The sequence below is a fragment of the Bombus pyrosoma genome, linkage group LG3 (genome assembly GCF_014825855.1).
Source record: "Bombus pyrosoma isolate SC7728 linkage group LG3, ASM1482585v1, whole genome shotgun sequence".
NCBI lineage: Eukaryota > Metazoa > Arthropoda > Insecta > Hymenoptera > Apidae > Bombus > Bombus pyrosoma.
The window spans coordinates 15,427,167-15,451,902 of record NC_057772.1 but is presented as its reverse complement, the minus strand read 5'-3'; the positions used below and the strand labels follow the sequence as shown (position 1 = coordinate 15,451,902).

Here is a 24,736-nt window from a genome sequence, read left to right as displayed (position 1 = left end):
TTTTTATTTTTTCAAAAAAATGATTATTTTAATATTTTAATTAATACTACATATACTTCGACTAGCAATTGATGAAAAAAAATTGGATTTGATGTTCACGTAATGATATACATATATATAAAGCTATCTTAATCACATAAAAATAAAAAAAGATTCATATTTTTAGAACTAATACTTATAAATTAGGGAGTATAAATGTACGTTTCACGTACTTTGTACGAAATATTTGTTTAACTTATAAAGCGAAATTTTTTTATGTAATCGATTACTTTGAACGTTTATATTCCATTGTACATGAAATGAATGTATACAGCGAAACATTATCAGCCAATATAGTTAAACATAAAATTTAAAAATAGGTATAAAAATAGCATACGAATAAATCCAGAACAATTCAGTCTTCTTAAAGTACAGGTAAAAAGCATAAAAAAGTCATTTTGTATTTACAAATGCATCGTATAAAAATCTTCGTAAGTTCCCCAATTTTTTTCTATAATAACAGAGATCTTAAAAGATTCGTTGTTAATACTACTCGAATATTCATGTTACACTGAACAGATAATACATAAAAATATGTATAATATGCAGTGTACGTCGATATTTGAAATATCATTCATATCATAATGGTTCTTTCTTCCCTTACATTTTTTTTCGTTCAGCACCATTTTTCCATAGTGACAGGTGCTAAATGAGGTCGTGGCTTAGGGGAAGGCCATCGTAACGCACTTTGACAAGACTCTGCTCTGGAAGGTGTCCTCGGCGGAGGTTGAGGTGGATTGGAATGCGATTCTTGCATTTGGCTATTTGTTTCTCCATTTGTTTCCGTTCGAATACCTTTCTCCGGTGGATCACCTTTATGACTTCTCTTCATCGGTTTTTTAGCTATTTCATGGTGTGCAGATGGTGGTGCACTTTCTACGGATTGAAGACTAGCTGCTCGATGTAGAGACAATCGAAGTGGCTTTTTCGGTGGTGCTGGGCGGGATTTCGATTCTTTGGAGCTATAGACGACTGATATATCCGAGTTTTCTGACGCTCGCGACTGAGTCTCCTGAAATAACAAAGAATCCTAAGCTACGGAAATTTTAATTCTAATTTCACGAATAATTAATCACGGGTCTACCAGACTTTCGTTTCTTTCAAATAATCATTATAAAATGTTTGCGAAAGAAAATTTCATCCATCCGTTTAGTTACTTCGATCATAATTTAAAATTTAACAAAATACCTGTAATCGATAATAGGTTGGTTCGGAATCGAAGTCTAACGGTTGTACTTGAGATGAATTTTTACGATTCTTAGATAAATGTTCCAAAGCTGATTCAACGCGCGGTGGTCTTCTACGTTGTAGTTGCGATTGTATCTGCGTTTGTTTGCAATCCAAGCTTGCAGTTGACCTGGTTAATGGAAATCCTTGATGTTTTTGTTTACTTCGTGATTTGTGATGACCATTGAAAATGCTAGCCGATGACGAGTCGAATTCGTTCGAGATTTTTACGTCTAGCGAACGTTTTGAATGGTCATTGTGCCTGCTTCTTACTGTTGGTAAACTCTGCCGTAATTCCATCGAATTCCTTACATTAAGGCCAGGAAGATTTGCAACTAACGCAGTTACCTGTGGTCCTTTTTGAAAAACCTAAAAAAAAAAGTAATAAAGATTAAATGCTAGTTGTTGCGAAATGTCGAAATAAATTGGGTGCTTTTGAATTTACAAACACTTTTTGCTGTTCTAAAAGAATATTCAAATAGTTTGTGAGCTATTGTACAGTTGTTTTCATTTAAATGCCGCACCCTGTATAATAGGGTTGTGAAGAAATGATAAAGATCTATGGATTAACGTATAGAATAATGTATTATATTTTTTTGTACAATGCTTTCAACTAAGAAGAATAATGTATTTGTCGTCCTCTTGTATACCTGAACTTGTTCTTGACGAGTCGGTGGAGGGTCTGCAGGAACCTCGGCTCTACTTGGTGCGAGAAGATCCCTGACTTGTTCCTCGAGATATCCGATCCTGTGAGTCAGCCTAAGGTTATCAGATCGAAGAGTGCGGAGTGCTGCCAGGGATTCGCCTTTTCGAAGGACCACGATTTGCGCTGCATCGGGTGCAACGGCCAACAGCCTTGCTAAATCGCTTCTGCCTGCTCCCACCACAAGTTTTCCATTCACTTCCAAGATTCTGCAGACAATGTTGACCGATAAGTACGAGTTTCATGAGCGTGATTACGCTTAATTAGGTGAAATTTTTCAGTTTTCAAAGCAAGGGCTGATTTATTCTACTGAGACTTGGCGAAAAGAGTAATTTATTCTCTTTGAGAATTTATATAATTCCTATATAATTATATAATTCTAATCGAGAACAAAGTAAAGCAAGGCAAATCATTCGTGAAAGGTGTCAAACTTAAAACAATTTTGATTATTTATACTATTTTCTACTATACATTTAAATAAGTACAAAAGGTTGAATGTAAAATACAGCGGTGTGAGTTGTAACAAATTCTGCTAAAAAATCTACATGAAAATGGGAGGGAGGATAAAGGATAGGGTCATGTGAAGCCGCAGGTGCAATTAGCGAGGGCACTCGGCGAACTTCCGGTGCTGCTTCACGCTACAGTGACCTGTTGGGAACCAAATGCCAAGATTGCACTATTGTTCGACAATGATAGCTGGGTTACATAGTGTGAGCAGTCGGTGTTATGTGTTATATTTATATGTATTGACGTGCCTCCTTTTTTAACAATCTTCACCTTTCTTCCTATTCCTTATTTTTTATTTACTTTCTTCGTTGTCTATCTTCTTCCTCATTGTTCTTTGATCACAAATCGTAATTTTATTGCCCCAGTTTTTCTTGCTTTCTCTTGGAGAAATGTTACAATTTATTACGAACGACAGGTGTTCTGTCGTGAAGATTATAAAGGAAATCAAATGATCTATTCTTTACGACCTTTCCATTCAGCGAGAAGAAATAATCGTTTTTCCTTTTACGTGCTAATTGCTAGGCGTAGAAAACATACTTTATGACTGTGTTCACCGCCAGTCATCAGTATCCGGACTAAAGATAAAGGGAAAAGAATCCCGTTTACAATAATATACCGTTATACAGATAATGAGTCACTTTGTGACTTTTTATTGGATTACTTATTAAATTGTTTTTATAAACTTCACCATGACTGCGCATAATATGCGAAAATATATAAAATATTCAAAATACGATACTGGTTATATAATATTTAATAAATGAAACAAATCTCTAGCTAGAGTCTACCTGTTTAGTTGTGTTCATAAACATAGATATCCGCAGTTTAGTAATCATTTATGTTTAAGTGTATAGTATAGTTATTGAATAAAATGTGGAATATTGTACTGTACGAAACCTGTCTCCCTTGCATAATCCAGAATCTTCAACTGCCCAATCGACATACAAGCCAGGTGTGTCTTCTCTCGGTCCAGCACCAAAACGGGGACTTTTTGGATCTGCGCTAACTTCCACTGCATGGATCGTAACTTGCGTAGAACCAGAGATACAACTATAAATCAAATATCAAAGATACTTCATTCTATCGTATTTCATAATCATTATGGCCTAAAATTTCGTTAAGGCAATAACGTCAATGATAATATTTAAGATACGATTAAATATATTTTAACTAGTTATAACATATATCGTACAAATTCGATATAATGTCTTTATCTTTATCGAGTTGTCATTTTTAAAGTTTTTATTGCTTTAAGACAGATACCTAAATATTGTATCATTTTTCTGTTTCTCTTGGGTCTCTGCCAATTCCAAAGCGGCCTGTAAAGCTCTGCTTTCTTCGCGAAGAGTTAAAAGTTCGAGTTCTTCGCGTCCAAGTCTGTACTCTAATTCAGCTTGTTGAATTCGAACATCGATATTGCTGGAATAAAAATGATTAATTAAATTACATCTTTTACTAGATAATTACAATAAAATATAATAAACGGTATAATTATTCGCAAGATATACAAATTGCATATAAAATAAACGAGAAGAATATATAAATAAAGAAAAAAGATTTTTTTTATACGGGCAACTGAACCTTCTGAATGAAAGCCAGGTACCCTAGCCACTAGACCATATAGGGTTTTATATACAATACGGTCACTTCACAATTTATTTCCCATTTTTATTTACTCTATTATTCCAATATAAATTTTGTTTCAATTTAATCTTTCAAAAATTGACACACTTATAAATATATTTATTTAGCGTAATCGATGATTGACAACACAAGACTCATTGAAGTTTTCTACTTACTCTGTAATATCTAGTCGTTCGAGCGCTAATTTCAAATTTTTTATCGCTAGCCGCTTATTATCCGCGTCGCGTCGCAACCTTTGAAGTCGTTCTTCGGCTGCTTTCCTGTCAGCCTCGGTTAGAGGTGGAGCACCATTACGTAAAGCTAATCTGTTGCTCAGTGTGTTGCACAGTTGCCCTTTCAGTCTGTAAAAACAAATTAAAACTTAACTCTAGAAATGAAACCGAAATATTTGAAACGTTATTCGATACTTTCCATAGATTTATTTATGCCGCAGAGAACACAGTCACTGAATCGTTAAGATTTATTTAAAAAGCTGACGATTGCACAAAAAATGAAAGAATATCGTAAGCGTAGCAGTCGCAAATTCTTTGCAGCCTGCCAGCGCACGATTCAGTACGCGGCGGGCTTAATTTATTGCACCCTCAAGTGTCTTTGCTTTCTCTTCTTCGGACCGAGGGTGACGAAAGCCAGCCGATCGCTCTAAGCGATTGAAACTTCACGTTTTCTTACCAATGATATAAAAAATCAGAACGCTACAGTAAGAAGCGATTATTCGAAAACATTTGTTCGGTACTATACTATTGTATATTCATGGAGCGTTTCTTACGTTTGAATGATATTTTCCTTGTCGCGTAATGCAATTCGAAGAGCGTCTAGTTCCTTATAATGATCTCTATTTCGATGACCAGCTGGCGATATTACTCCACCGGAAATGCTTCCACCTTTCTTTCTTCTTGGCGTAGTTGACAAAGATACTTCGATACTGGCCATCTGAGAACAAACAGATATTCTTAATTACAATCGTGATATTGTATTTTCCACGCACATATAAACAGTTTAAATTTCCAAAAAGAAACCGAGTCTTGTCAAATCTTTTGATCTTCCAAATAATAATTCATTCTAATAGTCGGAAGCTAAACTCACAATATGGTAGAATCAATATTTCTTTAGCCTAAGGATGTGATTTGAACGTGGTTGAAACTCGGGGTGTAAAACAGCCACGGTGTAAATATAAATTTATCGCTCTAGTAAATCTATGATTTGTGACGATAGTCGGAACGGGATGTCTCGATCTTAATGGAGTTCCACGTCGGTACTGCACGCCGATGGTCCTTGAGAAAGCAGCACTTGGTCTCTCCTGCTGGCATACAACACGGAGAAGGTCAATGCCGGCCTTGACTGCACAGCAACCAGAAAGAAGGATGCGATACGAGACCTTGCACGCCCAGTGTGTCCCACACGAGACCACCAACTAGATTTGCTTGCAGAAAATATTCAACTAACCGGATATCCTCCGTAGCCATTGCCAAACATTCCTTGCGCTCTGCTTGTATTTTCACCTCTTATCAAAGCATTGAAATTTTTTTAATTAAATGTGATACTTAATATGTCATATTTAGCTCGTGTTGTTTTTACTTTTAGATATAAAGCACCGCAAGATTATTATAGAATTCCGTTTGCGTAATAAAGTTACTGAATAAGTTAATTTAGACTCTGTTAAGTCTTGGCGCATTTATTTTCATCCACAGGTAAGATAAACGGTTTCTAACCGTCACCTTTCGCTTCGCACGTTCTTCGTTCGCTTGGGCCTTTTTCGCGCCGACTACTCGACGTCCGCTCATGAGATTATCTCCAACTAAGATTTACGGCATAAAGATTCACGGTTATAGGATAAAATTTTCCATGCGATCCTATTTCGTTTTAAGTCGGAAGATTATACGTCAATGCCTTAAGAAAAAAAAACGTAAAATAATTCTAACGTAGTGAAAGGTGGTAAACGTACCGTCTAGTGTTCATATTTGTACATTTGTTCGGTTTTAAAAAATCATAAATGCGATTTATAGTTACAAACTTTTAAGAAAATTAGTGGAAATAAGATTATTAAGTAAGTACAAACAGTTTTGATAACTAGAATGATATTACTCTGATTCGTAGCGTTACACTGTTTCTAAGAATGGTATTATTTCAAGACCGGGAATTATTTTCTTGGAAAAGGAACTGTAGACGGCTGATTATACATAAAACTACTGTTACGAAACTTGTACCTTTATGTCCAGTATTCCTATCTTAGAGAATTATACTTTAAGAATTCCTTTTGTTTTAAAATTTTAACGTGCGCAGTGTTACAATATTATTTTAATAAATAATCAATTATTTCAAATATTTTATTCAAATAATGCCTAAATCTGCATAAAAATACGAAAATATTATTATTAACGTTTCCAATTGGTTCGTTTTTTTAGTCTTTCGTGAAGGTTAACAGAATCACACAAAGCTCTACTATGCACGTTGTATTGTATGTGGTAGAAAACAAAAGGCAATCCGAGTTCAAGGCTTTGGGTGCAAGCCGTAAAGTACTTGCTTTCCATAAACATGATATTCCAATGATGCCATAGTGTCAAACAGTCGATACCGATGAAATAAATTAACGAACTTGTACGTATGTACTATTTCTTTCCTTTTATATCTGACTCTATGAATTATTGAACGTGTGATCTTATATACCGCGAATATGTAATATCTACTATTCTTCCAAGAATATGTTGAAATATCTAAAATACCGTGTGTTTTTCATCTTTTTAAACAATGTTATACAGATAAAGTTAGGAAATAATAACTAAATATTTTCAATTGGATAAAGAAAAACAATAATGGCACGAAACTTTTTCCAAAATTCAAAACGATAGATGAGACGTTCTAACTGAAAGGGAAAGTATACTACGCGGTGACTCATAACGTAACAAAATAGTGCCACATAATATTTTTGAAATAATGAGGTAATAGAGACACGCAGCGAGGAGTTGTATCAAATCTAACACTTTCTTCTCCCCCGTTGAGAAGTAAAAGTGGGAACGGATGGACGGTGATCTCAGTACGAACATTCCGTGAATTTTTTTCCCGTGTGGAAGCGCGCTGTACACGTTACATTGCAGGAGGATGATAGCGGTGTGCACGGAGGAAGCGGAAATTTATTGCGGAATTTGCATGGGGAAGATCCGCATTTCCGAGATAATCCTGCCACCCTCTTCTGCAACTGTACGATACAATAGTTGCGCCCAGGGAATAGCGCGCGTGTTCGCGTTTACTTTATCTTTCCCATGTGTTCTGATAGTATCAACAAATTCCCTGAAATATATCGCAAACAATAAAATTCCTGACATAATTCTGAAATCATACGAATCATTTTGTATAATTTCAATTTTGCACAGTGTAGGATTTTTCTATTATATATATCATATATAATACTGAATATTCTTTTAATTATAGCAAATGACAACATAGAGATAAAATTTAATAGACCGAATAAAATTTATTTACAGAGATCATTACGTATCTGTTATAACGATAAATATTATATGTGTCTATTTCTACATTGATCAAAATATTGTAAAGTTCTCTTGCGCTTACTGCTACTTCCATTGTTTCGAATGAAGTTAAATTATTATCTCTGAAAGCAGTTATTCGAGCGCGAAATTTGTGAAGGGCAATGTTTTCAACGTTTTAAGAAGACGAAATCTTGCTTGGCGCATTGCTGTTCAGACAGTAAAGGGCACTGACTCCAGGATCTGCAATCTGGCTGACTAGATCTGTCTGAGTCTTTCAACCCAAGGACGTACTAAAGCCTACCTTTGGCCAGTAGATTAGTACATTTACAAATAAAATATATTTAGCGTTAAATTGAAACAATGAAATAATATTTTAGTTTGTTTTCTGTCATTCTCATGAAAATAAATGTTGTTCGTCATTTTGTATTTTTATAATAATCTCTAATCTGTAGCGAGCTACAAATTTAACAGTAAAGTATAAAGACTTGGTATATGTATTACTTTTTAGAACTTTATTGTTACTATTACCAACTTTAAAAACTTTCCTTGTTATTTATGGATTTATAAATTACATAAAAACATTTACTTCAGTGTCCTCGAGTCACTGATTTCTTTTATGAAAAGATATTCGTCGCAAACTTTGAGCTTTGTACAGAAAGTTCCAAAAATTGTTACGAAGCAATGCGAAAATCTTCTTTCCATCGACAAAGATCATTATGTATCTGAAAAACATTTTTGGCTCGTGGTAAGAAGATATCCTATCGACGTCGATGCAACCTTTTCAAGTCGACGTTCTTCTTCATTATTCATATCGAGCCCCCTGTGCACAGCACGCTCCTTCTGTTTTCTCTTTCTTTTACTCTTTCGTCCATTCTTTCTTTTGCTTTTGCTTTTTTCCTCTGAGATGGCAAAACATGACTTCGCGCTGGTCTGCTCGGGCGTAAACATCGGAATGGATTTTTGTAGCATGCTCGAAGAAGTCAACGAATCTGACAACGTACATTAATCGCGCCTTAAGAAAGTTAAGAAAATATGCTTGCTAACGCCGAAGGGTGAGATAAAAGATCACAGTTGTTTCGTGTATGATGACGGATGGATACATGATTTTTCCTTCTAACAGATACATCTTAGTAAATCAAAATTAAGGAGGCAGTTGTAGTATGTAACATATTTATTTCTATATTTCTATATCGTAGGGAAACAAAAAATATAAATTTAATCAAAAGTAACGTATACGTTTTACTAAAATGTATTTTAGGAGTTTTAAGAAAGTTATCTTTTCACTGCTCTGTCTCTTTTTTAATTTTCTGTTAAATTATTATACGTACGAAAGATTGAAGATAGAAGAATTTAATAATGGAACAAAACCCTACGATTTTATCGACATAAGTGGAATTAAAAAAAAGAATTTTTGAGGATGCTGCGCTATTGGGTATCTGTGTGCGGACTCGGGGCAGTTTTAATGGCACCCGCGCGCACACGGTCCCTCAGTCCGAAACTCGAGTGAAGGGCCCTGAACGAAACACAGTTTGGTCCATGCATCTGCATATAAATCACTGGTTGGACAGCCTTAAAAAGCTGGGGGCTATTGCGGACCCGCCAATAACCGCGAAACATCGCCTTCGGTTTCTTCCGACGGGATGTTACGGTTAAAAACGACTTCCATATACCTACCTTTTTGCGCGAGCCTTTCAAAAAAAAATAAAAGAAAAAAATATAGAAAAGAATGATTCTGGGCGTAGCAAGAATTTCATATTCTAGAATAGCGGAACAAAATATTTTAAGTAACATGGACTCTGCTGTATAATTGAAGTAGTATTATTAGTGAAATTTTACGAGTTGTAAGTTACAGCATTAATAAATTTCATTACATAAAAAAGTAAGTAAAATTCTAAAATTATGAAAAATTCTATAATCTATAACTTGTGATTTGTAAATTCACTAATGTATTATTAGTTGGTAAATTATTGTGCAATGGGGTCATTGTAAATGCATCTTCATATGATTTTGCTCCTCGTACTTTGAAGGTTTTTGTTTTGTGCACTCGCTGTGTATTATTATCAACAAAATTATAAAATATGTATTATGTATGTAATTTTAGTTTAAAAAGTTTATTTTCACTTTATATACTAAACGATATAAATCTTTTTTATTTTATTACCTTTGCTTCCAAGGTTTCTAATTGCGCCATTCTTGGTTCCAGATATTGCTGCTGCGTTCCACTTCCTGTATGTAGAGCAGTCTGAAATGAAAAAAGTTAGATTTATATCAGCAATATGAATTTAGTTTATGTATTTACAGTTTAGATAAAATGAGACTTTTGAATATGTATGTGGATCGTAAACTTTATCACACGTATAGATTGCATTTCGTTTGCAAATATTCAGAGTTGTAAAAAACCAAAGGTCAGTTTTGTGGAATCATTTCTTGACCACATATTTCACGTCACACGCTGGGGTCGTGGTTTTCCTGTTACGATCAACGTCCTTCGTGAGTCTTCGCAGTAAGATAATACTCGTGATGCTTGGAAGATTTTTTACAGGTGATGAGATCTCAAAACTGAGAATAATGGCGTGCGTACGATAATTACGATCGTAATAAAATAATTATTTTTTCGATAATGTCTTCCCAAAAAGCTTCCCCTTGTATGATTATGAAAAAAAAAATAAAATACAATATCCTTCGGAAGTTCACAAATTATTATTGCTAAAACTCTATAACATATTTATACAATATTTTTAATTGATTATGCTCCCCTCATAAAAATTGTTACAAATCATGTCAATTACTACCTATGGGAACTGCAAAGTAAAAAGTCGCGATTTTCTGTTAATCATTTTGAAAACTTTACTTATTGTATTTATAACGTCAATATACATGTGCACTACGTAAGTTATGTCGGCTTGAATAAACGTTGTACAATAGAAAGTTATGAAAGCGTGGTTAATGCGTATTCAATGTCGAGAAGAGGAACGAAGCGGTTCTAAATACAACTTTAGAAAGATGCGTGTCTGCTGTTCTAGTTGCTTCAGGCAAATGGCGTGTGACTGCAACCCAAGCCGAGAAATTACGCGAAAGGTCCGATTGTAGGGCTCGTGAGAATTACGATTTCTTGACTTGCTCAAGGATTCTCACGACTATACGCGTATCAGGCGTGTGAGGGAGACACTTCACATATGTATATGTACGCATGATGATCGTATAATGCGCGAGTACATCGACCCTCTTAAAGCGTTCAAGCCCAGAACGATTGTGAAGCTTTATTACGAAATCCGTTTGACTCGGCGATCCATCTCAATACGATGACCAATGTACAAACAAGATCCATCACATTAATGGGACTATTTTTCATTCTATTATTAGAAATGGGTTGGGGTTAGGTTGAGTTTACATTGCTTGGGATGTTCCTAGTAGGTTTACTTATGGAAATTAGCTCCGTCTTGATACATATTATTAATCTTATATATGTATATTTGTTTATATTGGAAATTATATAAGCGAATAATGTTTCAGATATTTCGGATAATCGTCAGTAATAGACAACAATTACCAATTACCGATATCGCGCGCATCGATATAATCTTTCCATACACGCGACTAATAAAAGTCAAGTTTCTGTGAAATTAATTCAATCGTTACAAATTATACAACCATTAATTCATTTTTCGCTTCCATGAAACTTCTAAAACTTGGTTTATTCTCGCTGATTTATCTGAATCGTTGATATGAAATGAGCCATAGTTGATTCTCTGGCAATATAGCTGTATCCTATCATAATTGCGGCCGTCTCCCTCAAAGCACAATTGATTTGTCATTCGATATAATGCAAATGGGTTATGTATTTGACGACTCTTCGAATCATAAATGCAGCAGATAGAACAGAAAGCGTTATCGATGCTCGCAGTATCTTACATATCCCCCGAGGTATCGACGAACAAAGAATGTCAAGTTATAACTGGCGAAGGCCAGTACTTTGTGACGTCGGGATAGTGCACTACGATACTTCCTACTGGTGGATCGTGCTGCTTCAACGTAGTTAATTGAAGCAATTAAAAGCAGCCTTAGTTCGCCACGGGTCGTCTTCGCGTTCGTTAATCATCGAAGATCGTGGGTGTGCTCGGCAAGAAGGAGTATCATGAGTCGAGAAACATATAATCATTGCCAGGGATGGAAGCTTCTACCAGACTCGTAGACCCGGAAGGCGACATGCGAGAGATACTAGATACGCCAATTCCTAATCTAGGATTAGCTGGCAACTACCCACGAGGAACAATTTATTTCTGGATATTCTTATCCGACGAGTTAATCGAATGTCTCTTTCGTGTTTCTATTATTGTCGATCTAAAATTGCGAGATAGAATAAAAACTTGTCAGATTAATTTCATATTCCCATCTTGTTTCTTATCTGTTTGTAAAGAAGACATAATGGTAGTTAGTTTACAGACGTTACTAAACTTACCAGAGAAACTGATCGTTGCTGAAGCTTGAGTCCCAGATCTTCTTTTCCGTCACCACAGTCGGTTGTATAAAGTAACACGCTTTTTTTCGATCCCCTGAAATCAAAGCTGTTTAATGCGCTGTGTATATATAACGATTAAAACGATTGCTGCTTTTCTCCCTGTTCAATTGGACGTGTCGTAATTGCATGTTAGAAGATTGTAATTTATCCAATTACGATATAAATGATTTGTTTGCTTAGCCTTCAGACGTTTCATCGTGTTTAACTACTTCCTTTCGACATATTCGCGAAGTAATAATTGTGTAATAATTCCAAAGCTCTCGTTTTAAATAAATCTTTGTTATATTCTACGCATTTGAACGTTTCATCTCGGTGTTAAAGATTAATTCTAACATTTAGAAAATGTTGACGCATTTTATTTTTATTTTTCTTCATATACATATAATTCTAATTGTCTTTGATACTTTAATTGCTCGAAAATTCTTTGTTTGAAACAGATTGAAAGACCTTTCATTCTCTCAATTTTAATCATAAAATAAACAAAGCTCCTACAACTTATAGAAATTTTACAAAAATTATAACCATTTTGAGAAACAAAACTTAAAGACTAGTTCAGTTGTATAGGAGCCTGCTTTTAAATCGAAATCTAACATCTTTATCCAGCTAGATCAAAACTCGCGTTTGCGTAATTATACGAAAAAGCGATTAAAATGTTACGTGAAGTAATCTCGAATTTTTTCAAAAATATTAACAGAGCATTGCATATTTGTTAAACAACCTGGTGGAGTAACCAGCCCATGAAAGTTCATTGTCGTTGTTACATATACGAAATGTATTATTTATTCGAAGCAGCAATTAACAGCGATAAAACTGGTAGAGATCACATTTAAGAATATATTTGAAAGCATACTAAGTTGCGAAGAAAATTGACGAATAATGAACTAAAAATTAATCGGTTGCCCCGTGACTGGGATGAGAAAAGTGTTCCAGATTTCTACTCTTCAATTACGAACGATAAATCAATGTACGGTATATAGTTGACGCCCTTCTTGTCGCGAGCAATTAAACGCGAACCCGTAATATAATACGGTAGTATAGGCTGCGTTTATGATAATCACACCTGAGTGCCTTCCCATTCCGGTTGAATAGCTGATGTTCAGCGAGCACGGGCGAATCGATGTAGCACCGGCTCTCGTTCATAGCGACAACAGCAATAACAGCAACATTTCAACCTACGTTAATTTGTTCGCTGCGTTGACATCTGAAATAATAAAATAAAATCTGATGTTAGCATTTTTATATTTTTTATTTTTCTTTGTCTTTCTTATTTCACAATCTCTGTTAATACAACTTTTAAAGTATGCATTACTCGCTTATTCTTTTTTCAATTAGAATTATCTATTTGTAAAATTATTAAAAAGTATGTTGGAACATGATATATATATATATACACAGAAACGTACGCATGAAAGAGGAAAAAAAGAATGGTTCCGACCGGAATCGAACCGGCGATCTTCTGCGTGTAAAGCAGACGTGATAACCACTACACCACGGAACCTCGATGTACGGTTCGATTTTATATTAAAAGTCACAAATATTAGTATTTTTATATTTTTATAAATATTAATTAGAGGAATAGAACTTAAACTGAAATTTATTTCATCTGCTTTTACATATTATAAATGCATAAAAATTTTTAGTTTATCATAATCTCATGTATCGCAATTCAAAGCATCGATAATTAAGCGTGTAAAGCGTAGTAAAGCGTGCTTGAATGGCTTTAGCCATTATTCGAAAAGAAACGGTGATAGATGATAGATGATAGATTGTAATACTAGAGCTATAGTTCGCTTACAATTAACAGTAATTGGAATCGATCGTCGGTTTGCGTTTACAGAGAGGCGCCAGGGCGGTTTCAGTGAGTAAACCCACGCGTCACAATCGACCAAGAAACATTATGAGTAATATTCGTAAATGCATTAAGTAACCTTCCATAATGGTCGGTTGATCTGCATATGTTATGCACGAGAAAGTTCATTCCTTCGCCCACTGCGACAACTACCAACAATGCACATATACCCGGGGAGGTCTAGACGAAGTCAAGAGAGTGTGAGTGTCTATATAAATCGCTAAGATGGTAGACGTCGCATAATTAGATATACGATGTAGTACATGAATGCAAATAGTGTTTCGTGAGTGCAATGTGATTCATGTTCAAGAAACAGTATAAAACAAAAATAATTAATCATACTTCGCGTTACGATTGTGTTTATAGATACTGTATAATATTAGGTAGCTGAGGAAGTTTCGCCAGTTTTACACAATAAGAATATAACAATTTATATTTATATCCCGATTAATTAATATCACTCACAAAGAATTTTGATTTTCAGAATGCACGAGGTCACCGATAAAATTTTATACTATTATGATGTGCCACAGATGTTATACATTGCAGTTTCAAGAGCGTATAACCGTTTAACCGTCAGTTCTATTTTGACCTCTATAGAAGTTAGGAAGTAGAATATTTACGAGGACATGCATGGCTTGGTACACGGTACAGTGTCCCGGAGAATGACGGGGAACGTGAATTATATGCGAGGAAAGGCTATGACGATACCGTGACGAGCACAGCTGGTTGTCAGGTGTGCACTGGGATTCTATTGATTCCATCACAAATGAAGTATAAACGCCTGTTACCATTTCGAATGCTTTCACTTTATGTATTCGTATGTATCTATTCGTTTACAACATATGGCACGTGTGTCTTTATCATTACGTAGAAAATGGAATATAAAGAGTACATTTTTATAACCTTCTAATCACATAATGAGCTATGTAGATTTCATTCTTCAAAAATATGTATTTATATAAACCTTCATAGTCTAGTAATAATAGCCATTAGCAGAGAGTTTGGGTAAATATACTGAACAGCGTAAAACTGCGTGTTTTAATGTATGCAACTTTTTTAATATCACTTACGAAACGTGTGGGCGAGCGTTATCATACAAACCTCATCTTACGTGTCATTCTCGCATGTCACTCTGCTATCAAACCGGCGATATGTATAACAGTAGCTTATGGTATTACAAAGCCATCTTCTGTAAAAGCGGACGGAATAAGCGACCGAATAACTATGTAGCTTATAGTAGCAGTTCTTGGTATTCTGTAGCTTCGACACAATGGGACACAATAAGATTGTAACGTTACGATGGATGAGCCCTGTCACCATATTATTTGTCACCGTGCGATTGAATAGATAACAAGATACACGATATACAACGAGGCACGAGTGAACAGAGTGTAATTCTTTCTGAATCGCTATATGGCACGAAAACTAATTTCTTCGTATAAAAGCATTTTCCTTTTACATGTGTCGATGAAAATATTTTATCTCCCATGAAAGTTGAAATCTTCGAAAGAATATTAAATATCGAGACAAAAACTATTTATCCGGTTAATTAAAAAGTCTTATGAATTTATACCAACGAGTTTTATCCCGTTATGGCTGCGTGAGAGAATTTATTAATAGTAGTCACCTATATCTTCTAATTTGTAACGTTATTAGTATTAATCAATCGTGCAAGAGGGTCGAGGTGTTCAAATACTTATGGCCAACAGTGTACGTTGATTACTCTACATTTAAAAAATTGCAATTACCGATTATATCTAAAGAGTTTTGTTTGTCCTCTTTTCAAGTACTTTTAGAGCCCTTTTTAGAGAGGGAGGAAGACGGTCCCTATAGTGAGCGGTAGGCGAAGTTTGGCAACGGTGTGGAACTTCCTCCAGGTCTGACTCTTCGGTCATCGAACCGTTACAACCAAACTTACTCTTTGGAAAGTCCTCATTTACGACATATCCTTAAGTCACCGAGGACGAGCCACGAATTTCTAAAAACTACTTAAGCCATACTAATTGCCTTTGCCGAGATGGAGTGTTGATATATGTAAGCAATAAAAAGAAATCCTTGACCTCAAAAATCGTGATCGCTTCATAAATCATGCCAATGAGCATACCTAACGATTAATTTCTTCGTTCTGGCTTGTTTCCTGGTTGAAAGTTCAATGTTTAAATTGGAGTTGGTAATTGTTTGTAATCTAGAACCTGTTTCTTTCTTCAAACTTTTTTATAATTTATTTAATAAATTCAAGTTGGCAAATTAAATAATCGGCTTGTAATTGTTTGCTATGTAACTGGATTTACAAATTAAAGACAAACAATTTATTTAGTAGTTTTATTTAAAAATTGGTAAAAAAGGAATCCATAATGAGTGTTTTCTCTAAGATTTAAATATTTGCACTTGTTTGTATACTTCAAATTCCATCTTTATGAATCGTCTATCTCGCTGTGATTCTTCTATTATTTTAAATAATAACTAGAAATAGTAGCCGCATTAATTTTATAATACTACTTTCGCTAGTTTATGTACTTTATATGTAAAAGATAACGTAATGACGCCTAAGGTGTATAATTTGTATACTGGAAGATTAAAAATCGGAAATTTATGTATAGCAGAATATAATATGTCTATGCAGAGTCAATTGCCCCGTTATGGAAGCGTATATCTCCAACCGTCCTTATCTCAAAATACGTAAAATTTATACTATTGAAAATTACGAGTTTAAGAAGCAAGCGCCATGTCTTTTTGCTTGTTTCGCTTATCCGATTAAGTTCTCCGCTACACGATACGTCGTACAACGTGTTGCATAGACACCCTTCAAATGGTTTCTTTCTAGTCGTCATACATATGTACACATATATATACACACTTTTCTAAATGTCACCACCAAAAAAATTATTGTACAAACTGAAAATAGCATGAATCATTTTCTGCTTCAACGTAATAACTTGTTACAGTACAATGTTGTATACCGCAATGTCAAGTGTGAAAATATTGATGATAAATATTAATAAATATTAGTAATAAATATTGCAAATTTTCAATATTTATTTTACGATTAAACGTTTTATTCTTCCATGTACAACTTGAATACAAGCGATAATTGGAGTCCTACGATTCGAAAAACGTTTCCGATTTTTCTATCGTTTTAGCCAGAGAAACAGTTACATAGTGAGAAAAAACGAAGCACTTCTGACTTCTCGCTTCTTGCATTCTGCTTCCAAGGCAATTTATTTCCGGAGAACTAAACGAAGTTACTCAGCACAAGAAAGAGCAGCGATACAACGAGGAGTATACTCGATACAAGGCTATAAAACAGTCAATTGTTAGAAACGTGTTGAGTTTGTGGTTGTCACGCGATCGTCAATTGATAAAAGAGAAAAAAAAGGATAATTTTCCATAACAAATTACATGTTACATAGAAGGTGGAAATAGTACTCCATTACGTATTTCTTGCACGTGTCATTCTATGCTTCATGCACGTATTTCTATTTTATTCACTGTTCAAAAAAACATTATACAATAATTTCAAAAAAAAAAGTGAAAGAATCGCTTGCATATGTACAATGGCGAGTATGTGAATAGAAACATCTTGAAACATTGAAAGCATAGGACGTGGTAAGATAATAATTTTTTTATGAAAATATTAATCATAATAAAGTTCATTCAACGGAAAAGTAGAGGATTAAATGTTTCTACATTCTGCATATATAAATATCACAACTTGAAACTAGTTTAAGGTGATATTTACGAACTGGTTAGGCTTCTATGCCCATATGCAGATTCGTTGGAATAATCTGAAATAGATATCTTGATATTTTTAACAAATTTCTTAAACAATTCATTTACATTATACCGTTTTGTGCATAATTTTGTCTTCTGAATGATTATGATGTTATACGTTCCAGTGCGTAGAGACTAACCGCACTAAAGCCAGAAATATGTTTCATGAAAGTTGTTTCTTTCCCTTGCATCTCTTATTTCACTATTTAGTTAAACATATCCATTTTTAGTTCAAAACCTTTTTGTGTTTGTACTTATATTTTTAACGTTTTAAATAAACAAAGGAATATTTGCAATGTGTAAGCTTATATAATTTAACGTTGCGAAAAAAAAGGCGTTAACGAGGTATCTAGCATTGCTTTTAACGATCAAGAAACTTGATTCTTCCACTCCAAGCAAAAAGAAAACGAAGATACACGTAACGTGCAAATAAATTGAAATAACGGTGTACCATTACGAGTAAGCATCAAATGATTATTCTTTCATTTAGCATTGAAAGTGTTTCATTTCCCTTTTGTACGAAGGATAATTGGAAAATATTTCTTCTCCTTCCAAGTTTTACAAAATCTGCTTATTTGCGAATTACTTTTCTGTAACACTCTCCTCAATTTATATTATTTCATGAAAAGAAATTTCCCTCGACATTTCTAAGCTTGGCAAAATTTCAAAGTCTATTCGTTTCGATAAGCCTTTGATCGAGTTTTCCAACGTGAAATCCCAATTTCAAGGAAATACACGCTCACGTTTGGTATCGATTGGGTTGCTAAACTGTGCAATCGATTGACGTTGCTATCACCTTTAAACCGGCTTGTTCTCTAGCTAGTTTAATTTAGTTGCAGTCGTGTTTAAGATTTATCGAGTGCATTAATCGGAAGACGGAGAACGTAACAGTCTCCGTTTGATGATCGGCTTCTGTCATTACTTAAACGGTTACATTCCTCTAGTTACGCATCGAACACGAAGCGACGTTAATTTTGTTAATCAAATCAGAAATCTTCTAAATAACTCTGTACGTTTGCTTCAGACAGACGTACACCCCCTCTCTCCTTCATAATTAATAATAATAAAATTAAATGAATCGGAAAAATCATTCGTAATATTTCATAGTCCCAAATTTTTCAAATTTTAATCTGTTAACAGCGGAATTTAGTTTCAAAAATTTCTTACAGGGTGCGTAGTTAAAATCAGGCAATGACGAGTATACACGTCGAACGCAGGGCACATGCTCCTGTTATAAATTTTACGACAAAAATAAAGCAGAACGAGGAAGGATTACATTTTCATTCGATAAAAAGTTGTCAATTCATTGTTGAAAAGGTATTGTTATTAAGAACTTAAAAAGTGCCAGAAAATAACAAAATTCATAAACCAGAAAAATTAAAGAAAAAAGATTTAAGAAATTCAGTTGATTTCAGTATAGTATTTTGCAAAGCAGGGTACCGCACAAAGTGAAACTTCGCAAGTCGAGTACGAGTAACGTGACTCCTTACGGAATCCATTTTTTGAGCAGACGGCACATCTTCGAAGTGGATTTGCTTTTGATGGTGTAGCTGATATAAAACACAAAACAGTTTTGAGAATAGCCGATATACGCATAATCAAATAATCAAACTTTTTTTATAAAATATATAATATGTTTGCTAGAAGTATAAAGGAAACATGCCATTAAATGTCATTTATATTACTTTTTACTAAAATTTTGAGTTTTTATAATAAATGGCAATTTTTTATTTCATATGACGAGTATACGCGTCAACCGCATCGAAGTAAAGTATTGGATTGACGTGTATAGACGTCGAACGCAGTCAACTGGTTAAATAAGATATAAAAGATAAAATTATAAACTATACTGAACATTATATGTCACAATGACCTCGTTTATTTCTATGATATGTATGCTAGTAACCTTTAAGTATAATACTTATAGTAGTCTTTGCGGTATAGGAAAATCGTAAAGTTGGTCAGGTGTCAAAATTTACCTAGATATTTCAAGGCATCTGGATATGCGAAGTGACAGAGATCTAAGAGAGTAAGGATTTGAAATCTGGGTCAGTCAGACTACATAAAATTCTACGTGCGGCCCTGGATGTCATAGTATTAATCTATGTCGCTACTTGATGCTTGAATTTAAGATCTTTATTTGACGATAGTTCGTACAACTATAAATCTCAGCTAGCAAGTCTTGCTTATGTAGCAACATATGTAGTGATCTTACGATAGCTTAACTTGATAGATTCATAAACGACGCTTTTTTTCTGTGACAATATGTAGGTACGTATGTGCTCTCTTTATTTTTTCTCTTAAAGAACAAAACACTCCATTCTTTGTTATTCTATTGCATAATAAATTCACGCTCGTCATTTTTATAGATTTGGCAAGATTTAATTTTTTAATGTTAATTTAATAATTTACATGAATCAAATACTTGCATATATAGTGCTAAATTCAACGTAACTAAGCATCTGGCTTTTTCTGGATTTCTCAGGCGAACTCTCACAAAGGAAGTGAAACATTTTAATAATTAGCAACACCTGTCGACAGGTGCCGGGATGTAGATTTGTTCTATCTTCTATTAAATATTCGAGAACTTTTAAACTGTAGAACAAAGTTCTCCCGACAATAATATCATTTAATTTATGGATGATTGTCGATTTGTGTGAATCATTATTAATTAATTGACAATTAAGGATTAGTTAGCTAAAAGTTATAAGTTATAAACTCGTTAAATTATGTGAATTGTTCGATAATCTTTTGCTCCTCTTCAGAAAGAGCGCTTTTATTAATAAAGTCACCAACATTCGACGCGTGCTTTTCCAGCAATCGTTTTCTATCCTCTTTAATACGTTCTAGATTAGCTTCTTCTCGCCTCTTTTCTTCTTTAACAGTTTCCTGAGTATTGAAAATCTCTTCTTCTCGAATCTTACGTCGGGTTTCGATCAATCGAGCCAAATCCTCTCGATACTGTAGCTGCATTCTACGTCTAGCCGCAGCAGTCAGTCTGGAAGTTTTCTCATCCTCTATAATTTTTCGCATAATTTCTTCTGCGAACATTCTATCTTGCTCAACAAATCGTAACTTACACTGTTCTGTGAAAACAATTTGTTCTTTCAAATTAGCCGCCAATTCCTCTCTCATCCTCTTCCTTTGAATATTTTCCACTTCCTCTTTCAGCAACGACTCATACTTTACATCCTCAGCTATCAATTCGTCTATCAGAATATCTCTCTCTTTTTTTCTAGTTTCTGCATTTATCAGTATGTTGGCAATCTTACTCATTGTTCGTTCCCTTCTTCTTAATTGTTCTTCGTAAAGGTTTCTCACTCTTTTAACTCTTTCATCGATTTCCTTTAAATATTTGTCGTCCTTGTAAAGTTTCTCCGCCTCAGCTACCCTCTCCTCTTCCTCACGAATCTGCCTAATTTCCTGAAAAATTAAACGTTCTCGCCTTAAGGTCTCAGCCAGTTGGTTTTTTCTCTCAAGCGTTTTAAGTTCTTCATGCTGTTCTCTTATTCTATCCATTTCTATTAAGACTTCTCTCTCGTGGCGAGCTTCCTCCATCATCAAACTCTTCTCTTCTTCTTTCCGTTTCATCTGAATAGTCAGTTCTTTCCTGTAATCTTCCGACTTCTCGAGGCTCTCGGATCTTTGGCGAAGATCATCCTCGAGGACCGCCTGCTGTTCCAATCGCATCAGTTCTGCGGCTTGTTGTTTCCGTACATTCTCGATGTAACGCTCGGTCTCCCTTTCTAGGATTTGCGCTTGCAGCTCCTTCGTAATGTACGCCCTTCGCAGCTCAGCTTCGAGTTCTGCGATCTCGTCATACGATTCTCGATTGCGACTACTTCGTCGTAGCTTCGCGATATAATCTCTTACTTTCGTCGTATCTTGTTGCGTCTCTTCTTTCTTTGACCCCTTCTCCATGACTGGCTCGTCGAGCTTTCGCTGTTCAACGTTACTTTACAAGGATATGAACTGTTTGGAAATTACCCAACAAAGTATTGCCACTCTTATTTTAACAAACAAATGTGATTCAGATTTCTTTACAATTACGCTTGACTAACTTTGATCATCGTATTTTAGAAAATAAAACTTTTACGAGGCTACTCATATCGATTAATCACAATTCTTCGAATTGCTTTCCCCATTGATTGAGTTGTACAGTGATTAATTAACACGTCGATCGATTTATCATTGTACAACGTACATATTACGTTGCACAGTGTGTAACAGCTAGTGAACTCTGCAACAAAAAATGATTCACGATGCGCAAATCTCAATAGTCACACGAAACATTACATTTGCATACGATGTAACACAGTACTTGGAATAAAATTAATGGTGGATTAACGGTACATTCAATTCGCTTTTTCTTGCGGGACTTGATTACTCTTTGGGAATCTTCGCACGCCAATTTAGGTCACTCCAAATTTACTCACGCGATTCAGCTATTTCATGCCCAATCACAACGATTAATACACGCCTGAATTGTCCATATTTTCTATTAACTTTCAACAGAATATATTACATAATATTTATTATATCATAGCAAGAAGAAAGACAACGAATGATTTTGGCCACAAAATCGATGTTTAGTGTTGGATAAAAATGAATTCAATTCTATGTAACATTATCCTTTCGATAGTAATGGATCGTAAGTGTAAAAACTCTGAAGATGTAAAGGAAACAAGCTTGCTATTGTTAGTGCATATTACGTACAGGGTGGGAAAAAGTACGCGTAGGATGTTTGATTGTTGCAGCTCACGTGTGCAATTAATTTCATCTTCCTTAATTTTCTATTGTTGAAACTTTTCATACTCTGATATGCTTATTTTGCAAAGCAAAACAAAAGTACGAAAGATATAAGTATGTAAAAAGTCTCCTTTGCAAGAACGTCGTATATAATAAGATTGCTTTATCTTACTGAATATTTCCATTAATTCAATAGGTAATAATTAAAGTAAATAGGCATCTGGTATGAGGTTCTGTTAGATTTGACGCGATACGGCTAACATGGTGTATCAACTAATAGTCCGAAAACACTTTCCTGTAGGATGCTTTGATAAATCGTAATTGTATCATTACAGTTATTGTTACTAGAATCATTAGCTTTGTAAGATAGATTTAGAGATCAATTGCACATACATAGATCTGATAGTATGAACAAAAAGGTTTTGAGTTTGGAAAAATAATTGCGTATGCATAATCTACTTATCGTAAAGCTATTGTGAAAAGGTGTGAGATCTAACTAACACAATATCTGGTTACTGACTTTGATATATATGTTTCACAATTACGGCTTGCTTGTTCCCAGAAAACAGCTGCTCTTTCAAACTCCATGAGATGTAACTTGTCCGTATAATTGTTCGAAACACCTATTGTTGAACGATGTCGAATAGAAGGCTGAATTCGAATTTCGCACAATGTAATAATACTTTGAAATAAACTTTCGAAAATGGATACCGACTTATTATTAATTTTAAATTGCGCATCTTTAATGGAATGTACGTACATGTATCATATATAAGACATATAGGACGTTCTTGAAAGCGTGAAAGATAACATAATCCAGAGTTACGTTACACTTGCGTCGTATTTATTTTGTACACTTGTATCTAATATTATACTAGAATGAAAATTATCTATCATTCAAATGATATTTGATAATCGATATTTGTCATAAATACATTTAATTAATTTCATACGCACGCAATATATCTCCTCTACGTATATGGAAAACAATGTTTAACTTACATACGGACAATAAGCTGCGCGACAAGAATCGATTGCAATAGCAGAGAAAAGAAACTTTAAAGAAAAATGCCGATCTAGTTCAGAAGCAATTATTTATACGCAAGCTGTGTTGTTCTCACGTGGAGACTGTTTACAAAACCAAATCGAATCACTTAATACGTTGTTGTACAAGCACTTGCGCTATTCTAGGACTAGCATAAAAAGAAAATCAACATACCCTCTGATGCGCAAATTCCAAGATAATCGCTATAAATCCTATCCACGTGCACTTTGAATCGCAGAAAAATTCACAGGAAGAAACGACTTGTTCGCGACTAGTTAGACAAATTGATCAACTAACGACAAACAGAACCAACGGCGCTGGTTTCTTCTCTAATGAAAGAGAAGTTTTCTTACTACAAAATTTCACCGATCGAGTCGAAGGAAAATTTGGCGAAAGTTTGGAAAAGGCACGGATAGACTTTCGAAGCGGAGTGGAACGTTTCGGTATATGCGAGCGACACACAGGATTGAGACCGACTAACCGGCTTTCCGCGTCAAGGCACACGCTAGCCGAAGCTATGCTGCGCGGCCTCTTTAAACCCATCCCTCTGATAGGCTCACGCGGAACCCACCAGGTAAGTTCCTACGACCCTACCTTCGAACCTGGAGGCGCGTACGCTTGCGATTGCGTTACTTCTCGCCGTTCCAAATGAAATTTTCTACTTCGTACTAACAACGTTACGTGCACGTTTTTCATCCTCCCGAGAGAAAATTGAATGGTCGCGTTAGAACCGTTGCGAACCGATGAAATCCACCTACTCTCTCTTCGTGCCATTTGTCAGAGAAATGAGATTAAAAACGATTAAAATGTTCACTTTTGTGATTTACTTTCTCTGCGTGCATACAGCTTCTCACATTTCATTAACTATCTATTATTAGAGCGAAGATTTGAATGCATTTATGAACAATTTAAGTAGCATTGAATTATTAGTCATATTTACGATCTCTCAGAGTGTTTCATCGTTAATAATAAAAAATATCGACAATTACACTTTATCCCAAGAATTAAATAAATGAAATTATTTAAATCTTTACAACTTACTTGTTATTATCTTCAACATCAGCAGAAATAATTAAGATCTTCGATTTAAGTGAGATATCATCTATATCGAATAGATACTTAGGTCTTTATTTAACAATGATTCTTGTAGCTATTGAGCACAATAAAATCTGATTCTTTCCTTACACGTTTATAT

At 34.7% G+C, this 24,736-nt stretch overlaps 2 protein-coding genes and 1 non-coding gene across 8 annotated transcripts; all 3 read right to left on the bottom strand.

The window, feature by feature from the left end:
* Positions 1 to 64: 64 nt before the first annotated feature.
* On the bottom strand, positions 65 to 24,023 carry LOC122565688. 5 transcript variants are annotated; one of them, XM_043721909.1, is made up of 11 exons: positions 23,716 to 24,023; positions 13,185 to 13,325; positions 12,065 to 12,158; positions 9,767 to 9,847; positions 4,887 to 5,050; positions 4,276 to 4,461; positions 3,740 to 3,895; positions 3,374 to 3,526; positions 1,917 to 2,178; positions 1,228 to 1,635; positions 65 to 1,051 (listed from the first exon to the last, which is right to left on the bottom strand). In XM_043721909.1, the coding sequence occupies exons 2-11, from the start codon at positions 13,262 to 13,264 to the stop codon at positions 656 to 658; spliced, it is 1,980 nt and encodes a 659-aa protein (XP_043577844.1). In that variant the 5' UTR covers positions 13,265 to 13,325; positions 23,716 to 24,023; the 3' UTR covers positions 65 to 655. The 5 variants fall into 5 exon arrangements, with proteins under 5 accessions (XP_043577844.1, XP_043577846.1, XP_043577845.1 ...); XM_043721911.1 differs by having other exon boundaries at positions 65 to 1,048; XM_043721910.1 differs by lacking the exon at positions 23,716 to 24,023 and adding an exon at positions 13,920 to 14,298.
* Positions 13,550 to 13,622, bottom strand: Trnav-uac. The gene has a single exon. It is a non-coding gene; the product is annotated as a tRNA-Val (tRNA).
* On the bottom strand, positions 20,463 to 24,688 carry LOC122565689 (meiosis-specific nuclear structural protein 1-like). 2 transcript variants are annotated; one of them, XM_043721916.1, is made up of 2 exons: positions 24,583 to 24,688; positions 20,463 to 21,987 (listed from the first exon to the last, which is right to left on the bottom strand). In XM_043721916.1, exon 2 carries the CDS (start codon positions 21,666 to 21,668, stop codon positions 20,475 to 20,477), a length of 1,194 nt encoding a protein of 397 aa, XP_043577851.1. In that variant the 5' UTR covers positions 21,669 to 21,987; positions 24,583 to 24,688; the 3' UTR covers positions 20,463 to 20,474. The 2 variants fall into 2 exon arrangements, with proteins under 2 accessions (XP_043577851.1, XP_043577850.1); XM_043721915.1 differs by lacking the exon at positions 24,583 to 24,688 and adding an exon at positions 22,069 to 22,111.
* Between the last annotated feature and the right edge of the window lie 48 nt (positions 24,689 to 24,736).

Bases quoted from the DNA above. Each gene is read 5' to 3' on its own strand.
- LOC122565689 (XM_043721916.1), bottom strand. From the start codon at position 21,668: ATGGAGAAGGGGTCAAAGAAAGAAGAGACGCAACAAGATACGACGAAA.
- LOC122565688 (XM_043721909.1), bottom strand. From the start codon at position 13,264: ATGAACGAGAGCCGGTGCTACATCGATTCGCCCGTGCTCGCTGAACAT. The intron at 5,051-9,766 runs GTAATAAAATAA...GTTTGTTCTCAG, and splicing joins TAGAAACCTTGGAAGCAAAG to ATGGCCAGTATCGAAGTATC. The intron at 4,462-4,886 runs GTAAGAAACGCT...TTGTTTTTACAG, and splicing joins AAGGAAAATATCATTCAAAC to ACTGAAAGGGCAACTGTGCA.